We start from the raw sequence: 23,910 nt of genomic DNA on the forward strand, positions 1-23,910 counted from the left end.
TATCATGATTTTAATTTTTGAATAAAAATCAAATTCTTTTTTTATTTAATTTGTGAAACCGATTAGCAATATGTCGATTTTAAATATTTTAGAGATTTGTCTTCACCACGCGAACCTCAAAACAATAGCATTTTATTTGATGCATTTTCTTCTGTTAACACGAGTTGCCAAGTTATGATATGAGGCTTCTGTGTTAGTAGTGAACGATTGCCATCCTAATAGCATACGCTTACCAGATAAAAAATGATGTTACTTTGCAATGTTATCCAAGTCTAAATAGTAAGTATTGAAGTGTTATCAACGGGTAAAAATCATATAAGTACGATCGTGCAAGTCTTACATAATAGCAAACCATGTATTATAACCTGATAATGAAATGCCTATAAAACACATACATCTTGTAAATAGCCAAACCACAGCATGGCAATTATTCATCGGAAAAAAAGTCGACAAACCATATCAATTTTGGTTCTAATGAGAGCGGATTGTGAATTGAATGCACCAATTGAGAAAAAAAATCATGAAAAATTCAAAAACGTAGAATGTTGTTGATGTCATGCTTGCATGCATTCACACGGTCTTGTGTCGTGGTTTTGTCCGATGCATGCCTTAGGCATGGATGATCAAAGGGGGCCACACGACAAGGCTAGGACGCGATGCCACGACGAAAATACCAAACTAGAGAATCAGCAACCGACTCCGTGGGAACATTTTGTTCGAAGAAGTCACTTTGTGTGGATCTCTTATGACGCAAGGCTGATTTTTGGCATCTTCATTTTGAGCTTTGCGCCATTTTTGTTCTTCGCTTCATTTGTCACATGTTATCGTTAGCATGGATTATTCTTTCACGTTTGTAGTCTTCGCAAGATGGCGTACGAGCAGATGCGCGCCTCAGAAATCAACAGAACAAACATACCAGAATGTTTCCTCTCCTATGATAAGAGCACAAATTCCTGATGGGAAAAGATACATTGCGTCTTTTAGCGCGTTCAAATCTCACCATGGTCCTCACAGGAAGATCTGCTCGCAGCACATGGTTCTTATAAATCCGAGACCGAGTAATCCAAAGACAGGGGCAACAGTCCACCGGTAACAGCACCCAAACCACCAAACACTTTGCTCCGAAGCAAATCAGCATTCCCTGTCATCCCTCTTCATCCTCTTCTTCTTGACAGCGAAAGATAGTCTCTGATCCCCTCCCTCCCCATCGCAAAACCCAGACAGACACAGCACCAAAACGGCCGCCCCCCGAGCCGGGGCCCACCTCCCCCCCTCCGCCAACTTCGCCCCGCAGCCCGACGCAGCGCGACTCAACACTCCCCCAACCCTCGCCAGTCGCCACCTCCCTCCCTCCGGCTCCTCCCCCCAGAGTAAGCTCCCCCCAAACCCTTCCTCTCCCCGGCCCGCCTCCCGATGGGCAATTGCTCCCCCTCCCCGCGCCGCCGCCGCCCGTCGCCGGCCGGCTCCCCGCCCTCCAACTCCAGCGCGGCCTCCGGCGGCGGCGGGAGCGCCGCCGCCACCACGGTGTCGCCGTACGCGCTCGCCAGATCCCCCTCGGTCTCAGTCTCCGTCGACCCGGAGGCCGACGCCGAGCGGGGGGGCGTGGTCCGCGTGTACGGCTCCGACGGCTGCCCCGTCGCGTGGCGCCTCCGCGTGGCGCTGCTCTACAAGGCGGCGGCGCCCGTGCACTTCACGCCGTCCGAGGCGGCCCCGCTCGGCCGCCCCGTGCTCCGCCTCTCCGCCGCCGACCCGGAGCTCTGCGGCGCCGCCGACGAGCTGCTGCGCCACGTCGACGCGCGCTTCGAGGGCAAGCCCCGCGTCGCGCCGCCCGACCGCCCGCCGGCCGCGCGCGCCTCGCTGGCCGCCGCGGCCGCCGAGGAGGTGGCCGAGATGGTGCGGCTGCAGCACCGCAGCGCGGAGCGGCACCTCGAGGGCGTCGCCGCCAAGCTGGCGGAGATGGTGAAGAAGGGGGCGAAGAAGGCCGGCAAGGGGCGGAGCGTGGCGGTGGAGGGAGCCGAGGTGCGGAGGCTGGGCAAGTGGTACGGCGACGCCATGGAGGTGATGCTGGAGCACGCCAGGATGGAGGAGCGCGTGCTGTTCCCCGACATCCAGAGGGCTTCGTTCCCAGGTCAATTTCAGCCCGATCCCATTCCCCATTCGTTTCAGCATTTCAGCTTCTCTGTTACTCTAACTTCAGGATTTCTGAGGGTTTGACGTACTATAAGGTGCATTTCCAATTGGGCGGTTCCCTCAGTGTCGTCTTCTGCATTTCCCTGTCCCTTTTGACATTCCGGGTGCATTCACCGCCTGTGGGCAACTGCTCCGCGTCCCTACTATAAATTGCTTTGCGCCGGCCGTGTACTCGTGCTGCTGAATTCTCATGGATTTGCAGAATCTGCCGTGACAGGAAGGGATGGGGATGGGAGCGCTCTTTTCCTTTCTCTACTGTGTTCCTTGTCGATCAAAATGCTTCTGGTTCCTTTACCTTTGTAGCTGCACATGGACATTTTTTCTCATCCGATTGGTAAAAACGAACAAGGTAACAAAAGACAGTGATGTCGTGTAGTAGAGCAGAAGCTACTGATAGAAAAATAACAAAATGCTTCTGGTTCCTTTACCTTTGTAGCTGCACATGGACATTTTTTCTCATCCGATTGGTAAAAACGAACAAGGTAACAAAAGACAGTGATGTCGTGTAGTAGAGCAGAAGCTACTGATAGAAAAATGCCCTTGTCATTTTCCTTCCAAGTGCAAAACAGAAGCAAAAATGGGGGCGTTGCGAGAATCGAACTCACGACCTCCCGCACCCGAAGCGGGAATCATACCACTAGACCAAACGCCCTTGTTGTTAACCTCGATCCAAGAGCTTAATTAAGCTGTTGTTTAATCACGCCCGTATGATTGAGTAACTGCAGTCCAATCTGATCCTAAAATTATTTTATGCGCAGGGGTGTGCGATAAGGTTCAGGAGCAGCACGGGAAGCACCTGCCCATGATGAACGGAATCAAGGAGGATATAAAAACGCTTCTGACGCTGGAGCTGGGCAGCGCCCTCTTCTATGAAGTGCTGGTCAACCTCTCCGTCCGCCTCAAGGCGTTGCAGGTACGTACATGCTTTCTTGTGCATTTGGTGGTTACCACTAATTGCATTTGGTGGCTGTTTCATCTAGCTTATTCTGCTTAAAGCTTTACTGTTCTGTACTCTGCATTGCTTGTGAGATCTTGCAAGTTTGTATTTGGACTGTGCTACTAGTATGTTTCAGTATCATATATCGGAAAGAATATGCAGGTGGCTTTGGAATTGTGCTATATGAAAAGTCATTTCGCGGAGGTTGATATGCAAGCTTCACCTTTTGTGACTTGCAAGGCTTGTCTACTGCCTTCAGGCAAAAGTGCCACCAGTAATTTGTTGGTGTGGATGTTATCCTCTCATAATCAGTACCCCTTTTGCTAATGACCCGACAAGAGATATACTCTCAGAAAGGTAGTAACCGAAAGTGAGGTACAATGATGAGAGTTCACCTAGTCCCACGAGAAAAAATATACTGATTCCTTGCTTCTTCCATGGAAAAGTTGGTTGTGTTGCACTACTGTCCCTTGCACTTTTGGAAGATCATGTGGCCCTGGATAAGGGTCACTACCAACCTGTTTGCTCTGTAAAACTTCATAGTTTGAGCAGCACATTGTATTGTAGGGTTAATTTTAGTGTTCAAGTTGGACACAGACCCACTACCATGGCAGTTGCATACAGCTCTACTACCATATTACCACATTATTATTGTGAGTGGAAAGCTTAGGCGAAAGCAGGGTGCAGCCTGGTCTGACCTGTTTACCTTGTATGATTTGCTTTTGAGGATTTCAGTGGCACATGTAGGGTCTGGTTAGTGTCGTAACTTCGAGAATTGGATATGGATCCTCCACCATTGCGTACAGCTCTACCACTGCACTTGAGTTTTGCGCCTGGAAAGTTGTGAGGAGAGTCAGCCTGGCTGAAGCTAGAGTGCAGCCTGGCCTAAGCAATTAAGAAAGTTGCTTTGCAAGACATTGGATTTTAGCTGTTTATTCTCACTACAGCTAGGTGTATCCACATGTGCCTACCAAGCTGATGAAAGGAGTTGACGTAGCTCAGCATACTGCTAAGATCATACATGTAATCATCAGGAGCACTTCCATGGATGCTTTGCCGCGTTGATTCGCCATGCAGTATCTTGGCATTAAGTTGTATGCAGACAACAACGGTTTCGCTCAGAACCAACTTAGAAGGGTCGACAACTTCTACAATCTATTCGTTACTCCCTCCGTAACTTGATATAAGATGTCTTTTTGACACTATTATACTGTATTAAGTTATGGAGGGAGTAGTTGTTAATGTTACAGTGAAATGATGTACATGCATGCTAGAATAGTGTGAAAGGTGTACCTAAATACGGAGTATTTGGAAATGATCTCCTGTGATAGGATCATTATACATTATCCTTATCTGGTACTCCCTCTGTCTGGAAAAACTTGTCCCAAGCTTGTTTCTCAAATGGATGTATCTAGCACTAACTTGATGCTAGATACATCCATTTGAGAGACAAGCTTTTTCGGAAGGAGGGAGTAGTAACTTGTAAATATTTGTTATATATTGATTCTTTAGGATAATATATCAAATGATTACATAAGCAATCACAATTTTTTTTCATGCTTGGTGTGGATCTGAAATTAATCAAACACTGGCAGGATCACGCCAAGGAGCACTTCAAGGAGGAAGAGAAGGATATGCTCCCACGATTGGAATCAGTACGGCGGATGCAGCGCGAGGAGGGGAATGTTCCTGACAAGTCCAACTCCGGATGGGCGTCGGAGGCCATGGGCACAATGGAGATGACGCACTCGAAGCTCTTCCCCTTCTTCATGACCGGGCTCATGCCTCAGGAGGCCGTGCAGTACCTCGACCTGGTGTGCAGATGCACCAAGAACACCCGGCATCTGGTCTCCATGCTCAGGTCGCTCGCGGAGCGTCTGGAGGACGCGAACCCGTCGATAATCCACAACAACCCCACACGACTATATGAGCACCTACTTGTAAAATCCCCATAAGCTTTAGATCCAGCAAAAAAAATTATTTACGTGCCACGTAAATTGTGAATGCCAACCAGCCCTCTTCTTTTCTCTTGTGTGGAGTGCAGCCATGTAATTCTTGGGTTTATTGGGTGAGAGCGTGTATATCTATCTTATCACTCCGAAGTGTGCAAGGGAAATGAAAATTTGGAGTGATAGCTATGGCAGCGTTTTTTTTACCGATCTGCTTAGTTTAATCACTGTTTCTGGGTGTTGGTGGATTGATAATGATCTGATCCCGCAAGGCCATGGCTATCCAGATCTGATCTGTGATCTACGATCTGTAAGGTGATGAGATTCTTTGGGTTGACAAGTTCATTTTGTTGATATGACACGATTTTGACTGACGCAGACCATTCAACCTGGCCAGTTTGACAGATCATCAGTTTATCCGGTGATGGACTAGGGCAGGCAACCTGAAAAATGAGTTTATGGTAAGATTAGTTCTGGTAGCAGCTAAACAAAGGGACCACTTAGTAATCTCACCAGTCAAAAAGACATGAACCTGTCTTTTTCATTCATCAAATTAAACATTAATTCTTTGAATTTGAGGAGTTAAAAAGAACATGAACCTAACACACTTCTAAAATACAAATTTTAACTCCCTATGTTTCTTTTTGGCATTCATCATTGACTATAAGCGTGCAACTTCACTAGTTCAAACAAGACATTTATTAACTCTGCTTTTGCTCTGCTTCAGCTATCTACTACTCCCTTCGTCCCATAATATAAGAGCGTTTTTAACACCAGTGTAACGTCAAAAACGCTCTTGTATTATGATGAGACGGCGGGGGGAGTTGATTAGAGAGTGTTTTTTTCTCTCCGAGCAACTATTGATTGGTAGTGGTACAATTTGCTTCTGACCCTTGAAACACACAAAGGACTATTACTATTAGAGAGTGCCTTATTATAGTTAATGGCTGAACAAAAGTTTCACTAGGCTGGGGCCATCTCTTGGCCCAGAAAGAAAAAGGAAACAAAACAAGTACATGGGATTTCTTGTTGTATGGCTTGGCTCCAATGTTTGCAGAATCAACGGGGTTCCAATTCCAATCCCAAGCTTTGATACGAATCCCAAGCCCACATTATCATTTTACCACGAGCAAGCAACTCTTTGATTGATACTGTTCGCTTCTGCCTGTATTAATACACTAGCTTTCGAAACCAGAAAGGAGCTGAAGCGCTATGGGGCACGACGACGACGTTCTTCATCTCGGCCAGCCCGGGATTCATGTCCAGCCCCACGCGGAACACTGCCACCACAACAGCATCCAGTCTGAAAACTGATTGAATACTTGAATAACAGTGCAACAAAGTATATATGACCTTAACTGCAGTTTTTAGGACAGTGTAACATCGTCATCTAGCATACCACTGATCAGACAATTAAGCAACAACAATGAATGAAACAAGCTGTAAGGTTTTTATGAATAATTAATAGAGTGGCTGCATGCATCGTCCAGATGCAGAGGTCGGGAGTCTTCCTCCTTTTCAAAAAAAAAAGAGAATGAAACAAGGAGAGGGCACCTTGAGGCGGCAGTCAGTTGTCAATGACAGTGAAGAAGCAGAGATGTCCGAGCATGAGCAACACAAATGTACACAGCGGAAGAAAATAAGCAATTAATCACCCACTCGCTAAAATAAAATCGCAAAAAACAAAACAGTCAGGCATTCTTCAAAACAGCATTTCATTGACCATGCGTGCTCCTTAGCTTCTCAATCCAGGAATAGTTGCTTTGCAGGTTTCTTCATGCATGATCATCACTTGCTCGACAACCTATTTATTTACCACAAAAAAACTATTGATATCAAGAAGCATAGTATAGATTGGAATGTAGAAATAGAACACACAACTTAGGAGAAGGAGGCCTACCTCGGTAACTCAAGCTGGCAATGGTTAACCGTTACCCGCGTCCCTGTGGGTAATTAATCTATCAGGGAACGGGTATGGGTTAGCTTTAATGCCTACGGGGAAGCCGGTTGGTCAAATACCTTACTCAGCGCGCGTAAGATGGGGATGGGGATGGGATAGCATTACCTGTGCCCGCTACCCGCCTTACCCATTAAGGCCTTATATGTGGGCTTTAAAATTAGTAGACCCCATGTAATTGCTGCCCTTACCCACCCAAAACTCCTTTCATCCCATCCCTTTGACAAAAAAGCCCCAAGAAAGCCCTAACCTAGCCACGACATATTATTTATTGTGCTGAAATGCTATGTTTTCTACTGAAATGCTATAAAAGGTTGTTGTTGATTGCTTGTATGGGTTTCTCCATGGGGATAAAAAAACTCGGCGGGGGTGGGGACAGGAATATTTTTATCACCACAGACGAGTATGGGGCTAGGGACGGGCATGAGAAGGATGTCGCGGGGACGGGAGTCCAATACCCGCCTGGGTAATCCCCATCGCCAGCGTTATCGGTAACACACTGTCCTCCTCAAGGTTTGTATTGAACAATTCATATATTGCACTCATACATCATAGTCACAAGAAAACCTTTGCCATGTAGACCGGCTTATAAGGTGGGCCCACACTCGGGACGGTGGTGAAGCAGTTCCAACCAAAGATGCCAAAGTTGTTTCATCGCGAAATAGGAAAATATGAGTTTTTTGGTCTCGTTGACTCGTACCAAATTTGGTCTCGTTGAACTCGTACCAAATTTGGTCTGATTTGGTATTATTTGGCTTTTTTTCCTTTGGAGGCATGATAGATAGATATAGCCATCCACCCATTGCCCAACCTGCCTTGCCCCAATACGTAAATACCCTCACCCGGACGGACCCCAGAAGCCCAACCCAACCCACCACGCAACAAAGCTTCCATCTTCTTATTCCGCCGCCGCCACTAGAGTTTCCCCTTCTCGCTAAGGGTTCATCGGTCCCCAGCCCTTCCACCCCAACCCCAGCTCGGATCCAGGCGATGGCGGTCACGGGAGACACCAAGAAGATCAAGATGATCATGCTAAAGACCTCAGATGGTGATGAGTTTGAGGTCGAGGAGGCGGTCGCCATGGAGTCCCTGACCATCCGCCACATGATCGAGGATGAGTGCGCCGACAACGAGATCCTAATCCCCAACGTCGATTCCAAGATCCTCTCCAAGGTCGTCGAGTACTGCTACAAGCACGTCCATGCCAAGCCATGCGCTACCGCCGGTGGATCCACCTGTGTCGTTGCGTCTGATACCGCGGCTAACGCCACCCTAGTAGAGGACCTCAAGAACTGGGATGTAGAGTTCGTCAAGGTCAACCCGACCGTCCTCTACGACATCATCCTGGTATGATATCCTTTAGTTCGACAATCTCCTTTTTCTAGATCTATTTTTTCTTTTTGTTCCCCGTCAGGGACTCAAATCTAGATTGGGTTTGCACGTCTTGCATATTAGCTTGGGCGGAATACTCATATCATCATCAAGGTAGATTCTCGATTCATTTCGATTCGATTAGATTAGGTTTAGGTTATACATGATCTTGCTCTATTGGCGATGTCCAAAATTCCTAAAATAAAAGGAAAAACTTCCCACTTTCCTAAACTAAGGACGGGAAATAAGAAGGCGAGCATATCTTCTAAATTAATCATACTCAACTCAACCCTTCCTAGAATGGGGTATTAACACATTGGCCAACCATACACAATCATAGTAAATAGGTCAGGGCATCTTTTTGTGGTTTGTATGTTTCATTGATATATGTACATTGTTGTCATGCATAACCTGGGAATTTTTTATTATGATCAGTGTGAACTTACTAGATGCACTATCATTGTGCAAGTAAATTGTATATGATTAACTTGCCGAAACAATGGGCCACTCATAACAATATATGTTTTTTTATGATTATGTTACATATATGAATGCTTCTCTCTGACAACGACCAGTCACTTTACGTCTTGTTTTGTGTTTTATTATCTTGTAACACATCTTAATGCAAGGCAACCTATCTAATTATCCATGTTCTATAGCCATTATAGATTAATGCTTCTCTGTGACACTATGTGGTTCTTATTGCCCCCTCTTAGGCTGCATGCTATCTTAACATCGAGGCACTGGTGAACCTAATATCCCAGACTATGACCGACATGATCAAGGGCAAAACTACGGAGGAGATACGCAAGATGTTCAACCTGAAGAACGACTTCATGCTCGAGGAGTAGGAGAAGATTCACAGGGAGAACCAATGGGCATTTGAGTAGAGGAGCGTCTAAGCTACACTGAATGAACGCTTACTGTTCATCATGTCAACCTTTGAGATCCCTTCTTTATGTCGTAATGGGTTTTAATTTCTGGGCCCTATGAGGTGGTTATGTTTGAGAGAACAAAAAACTATTGTGGTTAGTGGTCATCACTTGTCAAACATCGTATCATTTTCATAAGCTTCATTCCCCACTCACCTAAAGCACTCATACAAGCAATATTTTCTCTCGAGCCATTGTGAAATCATAATGTAGTTGCTTAACATGCCTATATGCTCAACCGTCCGATCAACCATTCAGCGCGACCTACCGGTTTGCAACATAGGCCATGTTGCGCTCACTGATTTGTGCTAGTGGTAGCTCGTCCAGCCACAGGTGAACGTTTGTGACATGGATCATATTGGGGTCACTTGCAAGTTGCAACAATGACGACAACACCAAGCAGGTCGAAATCCCTGCGACACGCGGCGGGCGGCTGTACCATTAGCCGGCTCCATGCCCCGTTCTCCGATTAGGATCAAGAGGTCGCATATATGCTTCATTTGGATGCAGGGGAAAAGCAATTGAAGCACCGTGCCCTAGCCCCCTATAGCACACTTGCTGGAGCATGCCGGAGTTCGGCATCGGTGCTCGGTCTGGAGAGAATAGAGAAATGGAGGGAGAGATGGTGAGAAAGAGATGAGTTGAGAGGAAGACAATGTGGGTGCCGTGGATGCTTATAGAGAGGTATGGGATGACACGGGAGGGGTTGACGGGAAATGTGTCACTCGTCGATGCACACTCTTGTATTAGCGCGGTTATTGCAAGTGCTTACCAAAAATGGGCCTTTTGATTTTTTGCCACCACTTACTTGGGACTTGACGATTTGCCACTGGTTAGTTTGTAATTGATATTTTGACACTTCTTAGGTGCTCTTTTTCAATAAAAAAACAATACTAAGTACCTTCAAATGTTTTCGATAATATGCATATGCATAAAAATAGTGGACAATAACACTCTTTGCGCCTGTTCGACTGAAGAGGTAGACAAAATTAGAAATCCTCAATGTCCCTGCTCTTCTGGCCCTCGATTTCTTGCTATTTGTTGTTTGGGACAGATTTGGAGGCTGACTTGTGGGTCTACTAGGTTGACGTGTACGAAAGGCTTTGTCAACTTAGGTCATAAACAATGCTAGCAGCAGTGACCGTTGCATGTTAATCCAACAACCGTGCTACTTCTTCAACCTCTGGTCTTCTTGCTCCAGCCGCCCAAACCAGCGTCGGCCGTACTGCCTGCTCATGCCTCCCGTGTCCGACTGTTCTGCCATGCAGGCATAACCACTCCACACTACTCCCATCGCTGGCCTGACCATCCCTCTATGCACCACAGTTCCTGTTATTCTCCGACGACGGCAGACGAACCAGTAAACCCTCATACTCCCCTCCGTGTGGGAAACAACTGGCGAGTCTTCTCTGGCTCCGGGTCATTCCCTTCCTAGGCCTCGCCGTCGTCCACCGCCCTGGTGCTCTCGGTGCGGCGTGGTCAACGTGATCAATGAATGACATCCATCGAAAGAGGACTGTATGTGGAGAGGATGACAGCTGGGTCCACCGCCGCATGCAAGGAAGTGCTTCCTTATTACACGCAAAATAATGATTCTTCCACCTGACAGCGGGGACCCACCGGAAGGGCCTCTTTATTTCGTGAAAAAAAGTTCCTTCGGCTGACAGCTCAGACCCACCAGCTATATCTTCGCACGCAAGGAAGTGCCTCCTTATTACACAAAAAAATGAATACTCCCCCTGCTAGCTGGGACCCACCATATTTGGAGGCTGACTTGTGGGCCTACTAAGTTGACGCGGACATAGGATTTGTCAACTTAGGCAATATAAACGATTCTAGCTGTAGTGATCGTACAATTTCCATCCAACGACCATCGTGTTTCTTCAACCTCTGGTCTTCTTGCTCCAGCCGCTCAAACCATCGCTAGTCGTGCCGCCTGCTCCTATGTCCCGTGGCCGGCTGTGCTGTCACGCAGGCCTCACCATCCCACCCTACTCCCATCGCTGGCCTGGCCATCCCTGTACTCACCCAAATATCCTGTTATTCTCCGGCGACGACAGCCTCACACTGCAGCCGAACTAGTAAACCCTCGTACTCCCGCCCGTGTGGGAAACAACTACCTAGTCTTCTCCGGCTCCGGGTCATTCCCTTCCTAGGCCTCACTGTCGTCCACCGCCTAGGTGCTCTCGGTGCGGCGTGGTCAATGTGGTCAAGGAACGACTTCCATCGGAAGAGGACTGTACGTGGAGAGGTTGATAACTAGGTCCACGGCCGCAGTAAGGAAGTGCCTCCTTATTACACGCAAAATAATGATTCCTCCACCTGACAGAGGGGACCCACCGAAAGGGCTACCGTATTTTACGAAAAAAAACGTTTCTCCCCTGACAGTTGGGACCCACTAGCTACATCTTCGCACGCAAGGAAGTGCGTCCATATTACGGGCAAAAAATGATTCTCTCCCCTGATAGCTGAGACCCACCATCTATGTGTTCACACGCAAGGAAGTGCCTCCTTATCCTCGATGATAGTTGGGACCCACCCGGTCGAACCGTGCATAGGGTTGTCTGTCTGATCACGAACGTGTACTTACATACTGGTCGATCGGTCTCTCTGTAGCGATGAACCATTGCCGAGTAAGGAGCGACACATGTCGTAGTAGAGGCGCAGACGTAGCATGTCACGCATGTTGGAAATATGCCCTAGAGGCAATAATAAATTAGTTATTATCATATTTCCCTGTTCATGGTAATCGTTTATTATCCATGCTAGAATTGTATTGATCGGAAACTCAAATACATGTGTGGATACATAGACAACAATGTGTCCCTAGTGAGCCTCTACTAGACTAGCTCGTTGATCAAAGATGGCTATGATTTCCTAGCCATGGACATGAGTTGTCATTTGATATATAACGAGATCACATCATTAGAAGAATGATGTGATGGACAAGACCCAAACTATAAACGTAGCATGTGATCGTGTCAAGTTTATTGCTACCGTTTTCTGCATGTCAAGTATATGTTCCTATATATGACCATGAGATCATGCAACTCACTAACACCGGAGGAGTACCTTGTGTGTACCAAACGTTGCAACGTAACTGGGCGACTACAAAGGTGCTCTACAGGTATCTCCGAGGGTGTCTGTTGAGTTGGCATGGATCAAGACTGAGATTTGTCACTCCGTATGACGGAGAGGTATCTCAGGGCCCACTCGGTAATACAATATCACAACAAGCTTGCAAGCAATGTGACCAATGAGTTAGTCACGAGATCTTGTATTACGGAACGAGTAAAGAGACTTGCTGGTAACGAGATTGAACTAGGTATGGAGATACCGACGATCGAATCTCGGGCAAGCAACATACCGATAGACAAAGGGAACTACATATGGGATTAGCTGAATCCTTGACATCGAGGTTAGACTGATAAGATCTTCGCTGAATATGTAGGAACCAATATGGGAATCTAGGTCCCGCTATTTATTATTGACCGTAGAGGTGTCTCGGTCATGTCTATATGATTCTCGAACCCGTAGGGTCGCACACTTAACGCTCAGTAGCACTAGGGTAGTATTGAGATATTAATAGTGGAAAGTCTGAAGGTTGTTTGGAGTCCCGGATGAGATCCGGGACATCACGAGGAGCTCTGAAATGGTACGGAGGCAAAGATTTATATATGGGAAGTCATATTTTGGGCTCCGGAAAAAGTTTGGTTTTTTCGGTATTGTACCGGGAAGGTTCTAGAAGGTTCCGGGGGTTCCACCATGGGGCCCAACGACCTAGGAAGGGCCCACATGGACTGAGGGGTGGGGCTACAGCTCACTTAGGCTGGCCGCCCCATTTTCCCAAGGCACATGTTGTTTAAATCTAGAGATAAGGTCTTATCTCTAAATTTAAAGGGTTGAATCTAGAGATAAGATGTTATCTCCAAGTTTAAAGGGATTTCAACCTTGTGGCCGTCCCTAGATGGGTTTTGGACGCCCTCCCCTACCCCCTAGCCTATATATAGATGGGGAAGGCGCATGGGGGCAGCCAATCCTTCACCCTTGCCCATTGCCTCTCCCAACTCCTCTCACATTTCACTGGTACGCGCTTGGCGAAGCCCTGCCGGAGTTTCGTTGCCACCACCACCACCACACCGTCGTGTTGGTTCAGATCTCATCTACCTCCTCTCTCTCTTTCTTGCTGGATCAAGAAGGAGAGGATGCCGCCGAGCCGCACGTGTGCTAAACACGGAGGTGACGTTCGTTCGACACTTGATCGGGAGTTCGTGGACGGATCATGATTGGATCACGAAGACGTTCGCCTACATCAACCGCGTTTCTTAACGCTTCCGCTTAGCAATCTACAAGGGTATGTAGATGGAATCTCTCCTATCATAGTTGTTCATCTCCTAGATCGATCTTGGTGAGCGTAGAATTTTTTTTGTTTCCCTTGCAACGTTCCCCAACAGTGGCATCATGAGCTAGGTCTATGCGTAGATGACATCATGACTAGAACACAAAGGAGTTTGTGAGCATTGATATTCAGATTGCTTCCTTCCTTGGTCTTTTCTTTATTCGGCAGTATTGTGGGATGAAGCGGCCTAGACCAACTTTACATGTCCACGTACATGAGAACGGTTCCATTGACAGACATGTGACTTTGTTGCATAAAGATGGTTGGCGGGTGTCTATCTCTCTCACCTTAGTTGAATCGGATTCGACAAAGCTCAACTTGAAGCTCAACCCGGAGAAGTGTGTGTTTGGCGTTCCCTCCGGCAAACTGCTTGGGTTCTTTGTGTCCCATCATGGGATCGAAGCCAACCCCGACAAGATTAAAGCTATCGAGTAGATCCAAGAGCCAAGGACAGTCAAGGATGTGTGGCGTCTGACAGGGTGCGTTGCCGCGCTAAGCAGATTTATTTCTAAGTCTGCCGAGCGCGCCCTGCCGTTCTTCAAAATCTTGAAGAAGTCAGGGCCCATGAAGTGGACTCCGGAAGCAGATGCGGCTTTGCAAGAGTTAAAGACCTACTTGTCCTCTGTGCCTACCTTGGTTGCTCCCAAACCACAAGAGACGTTGCGCTGTACTTGGCGGCAACCAACCAAGTGGTTAGTGCGGCCTTGGTGGCGCAGCGAGAAGTGGATGAGACTGTAGAAGTGCATGCTCTAGCCAATGCAACCAAAAGACCGATCTAATGGAAGAGACTAGGAAGCACATTATACATCAACACTCCCCCTCACGTGTGGCTCCCTCAGGCCTAAACGTGGACCGAAAGTGGGCTGCAATTTAATTGCGCCAGCCGGGTCTTGAACTCGAGACCTCTTGGCTCTGATACCATGTAGAAGTGCATGCTCTAGCCAATGCAACAAAAAGACTGATCTGATGGAAGAGACTAGGCAACACATTATACATCAACAGAGACAGAAGGTGAGCAAGGACCAGCAGAGCCAGAGAAGGATCAAGACAGTAGTGAGCATGGCAGCGAGAGCAACCCCAAGGACACGACAAGGAAGAAAGTGGTGCAACGCCCAGTGTACTTCGTCAGCTCCTTGTTGCAGGGGGCTAGATCGAGGTACTCCGGCGTGCAAAAGTTGATCTTTGGTCTCATCATGGCCTCAAGGAAACTACGCCACTACTTCCAAGCCCACGAGATCACGATTGTCACTCGTTTCCCATTGCAAAGGATACTCCGAAACCCTGAGGCTACCGGCAGAATAGTGGAGTGGGCTTTGGAGTTATCCAGTTTTGGTTTAAAGTTTGAGAGCACATCAACAATTTAGAGCAGGGCATTGGCAGAGTTTATTGCTGAATGGACGCCAACCCCTGATGAGGAAGAGCCAGAGACATCTATCCCTGGCAAGGAATCACCCCAAGAATGGATTATGTATTTCGATGGTGCCTTTTCCCTGCAAGGTGCAGGAGCTGGCGTGCTTCTTGTCGCCCCCTCCAGGGAGCACTTGAAGTATGTCGTCCAGATGCATTTTTCCTGGGAAGAGGCAACCAACAATACAACAGAGTATGAAGGGCTCCTTGACGGGCTCAGGATTGCCACAAAATTGGGAATTAAGAAGCTGATCATTCGAGGAGATTCACAACTTGTGGTGAGACAAGTCAACAAGGATTAACAAAGCCCATTGATGGAGGCATACGATGATGAAGTGAGGAGATTGGAGGAACGCTTTGATAGATTGCAAATAGAGCACGTACATCATGCGGAAAACAACATAGCTGATCATTTGTCAAAGTGTGCTGCGCAGAAGCTTCCTGTGGAACCAGGGACTTTTGTTCTCCATCTTACTCAGCCCTCCGTATCCCTAGCAACGATGGCCCTGAAAAAGAGAAAGTTGGACTCCGATAAGCCTCTCCCGTTAGAGCCGTCCGCTCCTGGCAGAGACCCTGCCGGAAACAACTCCTCGCCACCTACCGGACCGCACCCTCCAGTCGGGCGCATCGTCCCTGCGAACGAGGAATGTGCCCCACAGAAGAGGAGGTGCTGCTAGTCCTCATTGCCGAGCCCCAGGCTCCAACTTGGGCAAGGAACATAGTCCACTTCTCCAAACTGGAGAGCTTCCTGGCGACCAAGATGAAGCTGAAAGAGTAGCTCGGAGGGCCAGTATGTATCAGTTTGTCAATGACACTCTGTATAGAAGGAGGCCCAACGGTGTGAAATTGAAGTGCATCTGCCGGGAAGAAGGAAAGGAATTGATGGCTGAGATACACAAAGGCATGTGTGGCTCCCACATTGGATCAAGGGCATTAGTTGGGAAAGCATTCCGGTAAGGATTCTATTGGCCCACATCCCTCTAAGATGCAGTCGAGCTAGTCACCAAATGTGAAGCCTACCAGTTCCATTCCAAGAACATCCACCTGCCTGCCCAAGCTCTTCAGATGATCCCTTTATCATGGCCATTTTCGGTCTGGGGCTAGATATCCTCGACCCCTTCGCCCTAGCAATCGGGGGCTTTGAATTCTTGTTCGTTGCCATCGACAAGTTTACAAAGTGTCAGGAAGTGACTGCCGTGAGAAAGGTGACTGCTCAGTTAGCTATCAAGTTCTTGAAAGAATTGGTGTGCCGTTTTGGAGTCCCGGCAAGGATCATTACCGGCATCAACACCCAGTTCACGAGCCGAGCCTTCATGCAATATGTTCATGCCCTCAGATGCAAGATTTCATTCGCCTATGTTGCACATCCCAGAAGCAATGGACAAGCTGAGAGGGCGAACGCTGAGGTGCTACGGGGACTCAAGATGAGAACCTTTGATACGCTGCAGAAGCACGACATGCGGTGGATCGATGAGCTGCTGGTAGTTCTTTGGTCCCTCAGAACAACACCAAACCGAGCTACCGGGCAGACTCCCTTCTCCCTGGTCTACGGGGTAGAAGCAATTATCCCCATGGAACTCATTTACGGGTCGCCTCGGGTGCTTGCCTACGATGAAGTAGCGCAAGTTCAGCACCGGCGTGACGATGCTGTGCTACTCGAGGAGAACCGTCTCGGGGCTGCTACGCGTGCTGCACGCTATCAGTAAGCCCTGCATTGCTATCATAGCCGCATGGTTCATGCGCAGTGTTTTGAGGAAGGCGACCTTGTCCTTAGGCGCGTTCAGTCTGCCAAGGGTACAAACAAGTTGACGTGGAAGTGGGAAGGCCCTTACCAGGTAGTACGAGTCACCAGACCTGGCGCAGTCCGTCTGGAGACTGGAGATGGCACTCAGTTGCAAAACTCATGGAATATTGAGCATCTCTGCAAGTTCTACCCGTATGGTGCGGCTGTCGGGTCCTGCCCGACAACCACCCTTTTGTACAGGCTTTGCCTCAGCTGCATGTAACCCCTTGTACAAAGCCAGGGCGATGACCCCGTACAAGAGAAAAATAAACGAAGCACTATGCGGGGCCCCCGACAAAGTTGCATGCATGCATGAGCATTCCAAGAGCATTGCATAAGCATTTCATGAGCATTTGCAAATGCATATAGATAGGATCGCATCTTGCATCATTCCCATCTGCATGAAGCTGCAGGTTCCTGCCGTGAACCTGGCCTCTACAAGGAGTTGGGAAGATGAACCAATGTTGCAATCTCCGGCAAGCCAAACAGATAAGTTATACCTCTTGTCCGTTAGTGTTCTGTAAGCTATAACTTGTGCATGAGAAAACCTCGCCACTCCTTGAGACTTAGGTGCTCCCATCCTTGATTCGAACGTTGCTTTAATCAGAATGGTCGCAATGGACTTTGGTAAAAGGAAGTTGATGGGGGGCTGGTCCCTTTATCTTTTGCTCGGTAGACACAATTCTCCAGCAAGCAAAAAGGTACCGGCAAGATAGCCTGCCGGGGAAAACTCGTTTATTTACACTAAGGAGGCATTCTACCTCTGCATGGACATATACATGCACGGGTTCCTGGCAAGGTTCATCTTTTTCATTAATATGCAGGGAATACAAGTACAAGCATTATAGAACACAAACATGGACTCGACAGATTACATTATTTGAATTAAAATTTGACAAGTACCTACAAGTTTAAGATTTAAAAAATATAAGTGCCCCGTGATGTCTTTGCCCTTGTCCATCTCTTTCAGGAAGAGGTCGAGGAGGCCGATGGCGGACCCAGCTGGGATTCTGTGCCTTCCCAAGATCATAACGACGTCGTTCCCCGGCAGGGAGGAAGAAACCGAAGGGCGGGCGTGGATGGTGACGCTGCCGGAGGACCAGATGGGGGACACGGAGTCACCGGCAAACACGACTCGTTGGAACGGTCGTCCCCGTTCTTGACGCGTTGTGGGTTGCTGCTACCTCTTGAGCACTGCGTTGGTTTTCCCTTGAAGAGGAAAGGGTGATGCAGCAAAGTAGCATAAGTATTTCCCTCAGTTTTTGAGAACCAAGGTATCAGTCCAGTAGGAGACTACACGCAAGTCCCTCTACCTACACAAACAAATAAGAACCTCGCAACCAATGCGATAAAGGGGTTGTCAATCCCTTCACGGTCACTTACGAGAGTGAGATCTGATAGAGATAATAAGATAAATATTTTTGGTATTTTTATGATATAGATTGGAAAATAAAGATTGCAAAATAAAATAGATTGGAAACTTATATGATAAAAGATAGACCCGGAAAAGGCCCCAAGATGGGATCTCTTGGGTACAGAAGGTTGCGGCGGTGGAAATAGGGTTTCGTGGTGCTCCTGGATGTTTTTGGGGTATATGGATATATATAGGAGGAAGAAGTAGGTCGGTGGAGCTGCGAGGGGCCCACGAGGGTGGGGGGCGCGCCCAGGGGGGCAGGCGCGCCTCCCTGCCTCGTGGCCCCCTCGTTTCTTTCTTGACGTCTATCCAAGTCCCCTGGATCATGTTTGTTCCAATAATAACGCTCCCGAAGGTTTCATTCCGTTTGATATTCCTTTTCCACGAAACACTGAAATAGGAAAAAAACAACAATTTGCACTGGGCCTTAGGTTAGTAGGTTAGTCCCAAAAATAATATAAAAGTGTATAGTAAATCCCATTAAACATCCAAAACAGATAATATAATAGCATGGAACAATAAAAAAATTATAGATACGTTGGAGACGTATCAAGCATTCCCAAGCTTAATTCTTGCTCGTCCTCGAGTAGGTAAATGATAAAAACAATTTTTTTGATGTGGAATGCTACCTAGCATATTTCTCAATGTAATTATCTTTATTGTGGCATGAATATTCAGATCCGAAAGATTCAAGACAAAAGTTTAATATTGACATAAAAACAATAATACTTCAAGCATACCGACTAAGTAATCATGTCTTCTCAAAATAACATGGCAAAAGAAAGTTCATCCCTACAAAATCATATAGTTTGGTCATGCTCCATTTTCGTCACACAAGAATGCTCTCATCTTGCACAACCCCGATGACAAGCCAAGCAATTGTTTCATACTTTATTAGTCTCAAACTTTTTTCAACTTTCACGCAATACATGAGCGTGAGCCATGTATATAGCACTATGGGTGGAATAGAATAAGATGATAGGGGTTATGTGGAGAAGACAAAAAGGACAAAGTCTCACATCGACGCGGCTAATCAACGGGCTAGGGAGATGCCCATCAATTGATGTCAATGCAAGGAGTAGGGATTTCCATGCAACGGATGCACTAGAGCTATAAATGTATGAAAGCTCAACAAAAGAAACTAAGTCGGTGTGTGCTACCTCTTGAGCTTGCGTTGGTTTTCCCCGAAGAGGAAGGGATGATGCAGCAGAGTAGCGTAAGTATTTCTCTCAGTTTTTGAGAACCAAGGTATCAATCTAGTAGGAGGCCACGCTCAAGTCCCTCATACCTGCACAAAACGATAGCTACTCGCAACCAACGCGATTAGGGGTTGTCAATCCCTTCACTGTCACTTACGAGAGTGAGATCTGATAGATATAATATTTTTGGTATTTTTGGTATAAAGATGCAAAGTAAAAAGTAAAAGCAAAGTAAAAAGCAAAGCAAGATTAAAGTGATGGAGATTGATTTGATGAGAATAGACCCGGGGGCCATAGGTTTCACTAGTGGCTTCTCTCAAGAGCATAAGTATTCTACGGTGGGTGAACAAATTACTGTTGAGCAATTGATAGAATTGAGCATAGTTATGAGAATATCTAGGTATGATCATGTATATAGGCATCACGTCCGTGACAAGTAGACCGAAACGATTCTGCATCTACTACTATTACTCCACTCATCGACCGCTATCCGGCATGCATCTAGAGTATTAAGTTAAAAACAGAGTAACGCCTTAAGCAAGATGACATGATGTAGAGAGATAAATTCATGCAATATGAAATAAACCCCATCTTGTTATCCTCGATGGCAATGATGCAATACGTGCCTTGCTGCCCCTTCTGTCACTGGGAAAGGACACCGCAAGATCGAACCCAAAGCTAAGCACTTCTCCCATGGCAAGAACTACCAATCTAGTTGGCCAAACGAAACGGATAATTCGAAGAGACTTGCAAAGATAACCAATCATACATAAAAGAATTCAGAGAAGATTCAAATATTATTCATAGATAGACTTGATCATAAACCCACAATTCATCGGTCTCAACAAACACACCGCAAAAAGAAGATTACATCGAATAGATCTCCACAAGAGAGGGGGAGAACTTTGTATTGAGATCCAAAAAGAGAGAAGAAGCCATCTAGCTACTAACTATGGACCCGAAGGTCTGAGGTAAACTACTCACACTTCATCGGAGGGGCTAGGATGATGTAGAAGCCCTCCGTGATGACGGCCCTCTTCCGGCGGAGCTCCGGAACAGGCCCCAAGATGGGATCTCGTGGATACAGAAAGTTGCGGCGGTGGAATTAGGTTTTTGGCTCCTGTTTTGATCGTTTGGGGGTACGTAGGTATATATAGGAGGAAGGAGTACGTCGGTGGAGCATTGAGGGGCCCACGAGGCAGGGGGCGCGCCCTAGGGGGGGGCGCCCCCACCCTCGTGACCGCCTCTTTTGTTCCTTGGCGTAGGATCCAAGTCTCCTGGATCACGTTCGGTGAGAAAATCACGTTCCCGAAGGTGTTATTCTGTTTGGACTCTGTTTGATATTCTGTTTCTCCGAAACACTGAAATAGGCAAAATACAGCAATTTTGGGCTGGGCCTCCGGTTAATAGGTTAGTCCCAAAAATAATATAAAAGTGGAAAATAAAGCCCAATATAGTCCAAAACAGTAGATAATATAGCATGGAGCAATCAAAAATTATAGATACGTTGGAGACGTATCAGGCATCCCCAAGGTTAATTCCTGCTCGTCCTCGAGTAGGTAAATGATAAAAAAGAGAATTTTTGATGCGGAGTGCTACTTGGCATAATTTCAATGCAAATCCTCTTAATTGTGATATGAATATTTAGATTAGAAAGATTCAAGACAAAAGTTTATATTGACATAAAAATAATAATACTTCAAGCATACTAACAAAGCAATTATGTCTTCTCAAAATAACATGGCCAAAGAAAGTTATCCCTACAAAATCATATAGTCTGGCTATGCTCCATCTTCACCACACAAAGTATTTAAATCATGCACAACCCCGATGACAAGCCAAGCAATTGTTTCATACTCTAACTTTTTCAGAACTTTTTCAATCTTCACGCAATACATGAGCGTGAGCCATGGATATAGCACTATAGGTGGAATAGAATGGTGGTTGTGGAGAAGACAAAAAGGAGGGGAAGATAGTCTCACATCAACTAGGCGTATCAACGGGCTATGGAGATGCCCATCAATAGATATCAATGTGAGTGAGTAGGGATTGCCATGCAACGGATGCACTAGAGCTATAAATGTATGAAAGCTCAAAAAGTAACTAAGTGGGTGTGCATCCAACTTGCTTGCTCACGAAGACCTAGGGCAATTTGAGGAAGCCCATCATTGGAATATACAAGCCAAGTTCTATAATGTAAAATTCCCTCTAGTATATGAAAGTGATAACATGAGAGACTCTCTACTATGAAGATCATGGTGCTACTTTGAAGCACAAGTGTGGTAAAAGGATAGTAGCATTGCCCCTTTTTATTTATTTTCCTTTTTTGGGCCTTCTTTTTTTATTTGGCCTTTCTCTCTTTTTTATATTTTTTATTGGGACAATGCTCTATTAAATGATGATCATCACACTTTTATTTATTTACAACTCAATGATTACAACTTGATTCTAAAACAAAGTATGACTCTATATGGATGCCTCCGGCGGTGTACCGAGATATGCAATGAATCAAGAGTGACAAGTATGAAGAAATTATGAACGGTGGCTTTGCCACAAATACTATGTCAACTACATGATCATGCTAAGCAATATGACAATGATGAATGTGTCATGATGAACTAGATGGTGGAAAGTTGCATGGCAATATATCTCGGAATGGCTATGGAAATGCCATAATAGGTAGGTATGGTGGCTGTTTTGAGGATGGTATATGGTAGGTGTATGATACCGGCGAAAGGTGCGCGGTATTAGAGAGGCTAGCAAAGGTGGAAGGGTGAGAGTGCGTATGATCCATGGACTCAACATTAGTCATAAAGAACTCATATACTTATTGCAAAAATCTAGAAGTTATCAAAGCAAAGTATTACGCGCATGCTCCTAGGGGGATAGATTGGTAGGAAAAGACCATCGCTCGTCCCCGACCGCCACTCATAAGGAAGACAATCAATAAATAAATCATGCTCCGAATTCAGCACATAACGGTTCACCATACGTGCATGCTATGGGAATCACAAACTTTAACACAAGTATTCTTTAAATTCACAACTACTCAACTAGCATGACTCTAATATTATCACCTCCATATCTCAAAACAATTATCATGCTTCAATCTTTTCTTAGTATTCAACACACTCAAAAGAAAGTTTCACAAATCTTGAATACCAAGCATATTATTATTAAGCAAATTACCATGCTATTAAGACTCTCAAAATAATTTAAGTGAAGCATGAGAGATCAATAGTTTATTTAAAAGAAATCCACCAACGTGCTCTAAAAGATCTAAGTGAAGCACATAGAGCAAAACTACATAGCTCAAAAGATATAAGTGAAGCACATAGAGCAAAATTATAACGCTCAAAAGATATAAGTGAAACACATAGAGTATTCTATCTAATTCTAATTCATGTATGGCTCTCTCAAAAGGTGCGTACAGCAAGGATGATTGTGGCATACTAAGACACAAAGACACAAATAATACAAGACTCTCCAAGCAAAACACATATCATGTTGGTGAATAAAAATATAGCTCCAAGTAAATTACCGATGGAGGTGGACGAAAGAGGGGATGCCTTCCGGGGCATCCCCAAGCTTCGACTTTTTGGTGTCCTTGGATTATCTTCGGGGTGCCATGGGCATCCCCAAGCTTAGGCTCTTGCCACTCCTTGTTCCATAATCCATCAAAAGAATTCACCCAAAACTTGAAAACTTCACAACACAAAACTTAAAGTAGAAAACTCGTGAGCTCCGTTAGCGAAAGAAAACAAAAGACCACTTCAAGGTACTGTAATGAACTCATTATTTATTTATATTGGTGTTAAACCTACTGTATTCCAACTTCTCTATGGATTATAAACTATTTTACTAGCCATATATTCATCAAAATAAGCAAACAACACACGAAAAACAGAATCTGCCAAAAACAGAACAGTCTGTAGTAATCTGTAGCTAGCGCAAGATCTGGAACCCCCAAAATTCTAAAATAAATTTCTGGACGTGAGGAATTTATCTATTAATCATATTAAAAAATAATTAACTAAATAGAACTCTTCAAATAAAAATGACAGCAGTTCTCGTGAGCGCTAAAGTTTCTGTTTTTTACAGCAAGTTCAACAAGACTTTCCCCAAGTCTTCCCAACAGTTCTACTTGGCCCAAACACTAACTAAACACAAAAAAAACACAACCAAAACAGAGTCTAGGTAATTTATTTATTACAAAACAGGAGCAAAAAGTAAGGAATAAAAATAAAATTGGGTTGCCTCCCAACAAGCGCTATCGTTTAACGCCCCTAGCTAGGCAAAAAAGCGAGGATAGATCTAGGTATTGCCATCTTTGGTAGGCAATCCATAAGTGGCTCTCATGATAGTTTCATAT

The 23,910-nt window shown here is 45.8% G+C and overlaps 2 protein-coding genes and 1 non-coding gene across 3 annotated transcripts; 2 read left to right on the forward strand and 1 right to left on the reverse strand.

The window, feature by feature from the left end:
• Positions 1-1,073: 1,073 nt before the first annotated feature.
• Positions 1,074-5,282, forward strand: LOC125545354 (hemerythrin HHE cation-binding domain protein). Its single transcript, XM_048709271.2, has 3 exons — positions 1,074-2,128; positions 2,949-3,103; positions 4,723-5,282. The coding sequence occupies exons 1-3, from the start codon at positions 1,414-1,416 to the stop codon at positions 5,080-5,082; spliced, it is 1,230 nt and encodes a 409-aa protein (XP_048565228.2). The 5' UTR covers positions 1,074-1,413; the 3' UTR covers positions 5,083-5,282.
• TRNAP-CGG (transfer RNA proline (anticodon CGG)) lies at positions 2,771-2,842 on the reverse strand. Its single transcript has one exon. It is a non-coding gene; the product is annotated as a tRNA-Pro (tRNA).
• A 2,597-nt stretch (positions 5,283-7,879) lies between the features above and the next one.
• Positions 7,880-9,481, forward strand: LOC125547025 (SKP1-like protein 1). The gene is made up of 2 exons (XM_087516947.1): positions 7,880-8,380; positions 9,121-9,481. Exons 1-2 carry the CDS (start codon positions 8,024-8,026, stop codon positions 9,253-9,255), a joined length of 492 nt encoding a protein of 163 aa, XP_087373073.1. The 5' UTR covers positions 7,880-8,023; the 3' UTR covers positions 9,256-9,481.
• The last annotated feature ends 14,429 nt before the right edge of the window (positions 9,482-23,910 follow it).

Source organism: Triticum urartu, chromosome 3A (genome assembly GCF_056163025.1).
Source record: "Triticum urartu cultivar PI428250 chromosome 3A, HENAU_Tu73, whole genome shotgun sequence".
NCBI lineage: Eukaryota > Viridiplantae > Streptophyta > Magnoliopsida > Poales > Poaceae > Triticum > Triticum urartu.

What these genes read in the sequence shown, in the direction of transcription:
- LOC125545354 (XM_048709271.2), top strand. Translation starts at nt 1,414, where the DNA reads ATGGGCAATTGCTCCCCCTCCCCGCGCCGCCGCCGCCCGTCGCCGGCC. An exon ending in CCAGAGGGCTTCGTTCCCAG is followed by an intron (nt 2,129 to 2,948) that starts GTCAATTTCAGC and finishes TTTTATGCGCAG; the next exon opens with GGGTGTGCGATAAGGTTCAG. An exon ending in TCCGCCTCAAGGCGTTGCAG is followed by an intron (nt 3,104 to 4,722) that starts GTACGTACATGC and finishes AAACACTGGCAG; the next exon opens with GATCACGCCAAGGAGCACTT.
- LOC125547025 (XM_087516947.1), top strand. Translation starts at nt 8,024, where the DNA reads ATGGCGGTCACGGGAGACACCAAGAAGATCAAGATGATCATGCTAAAG. An exon ending in TCCTCTACGACATCATCCTG is followed by an intron (nt 8,381 to 9,120) that starts GTATGATATCCT and finishes GCCCCCTCTTAG; the next exon opens with GCTGCATGCTATCTTAACAT.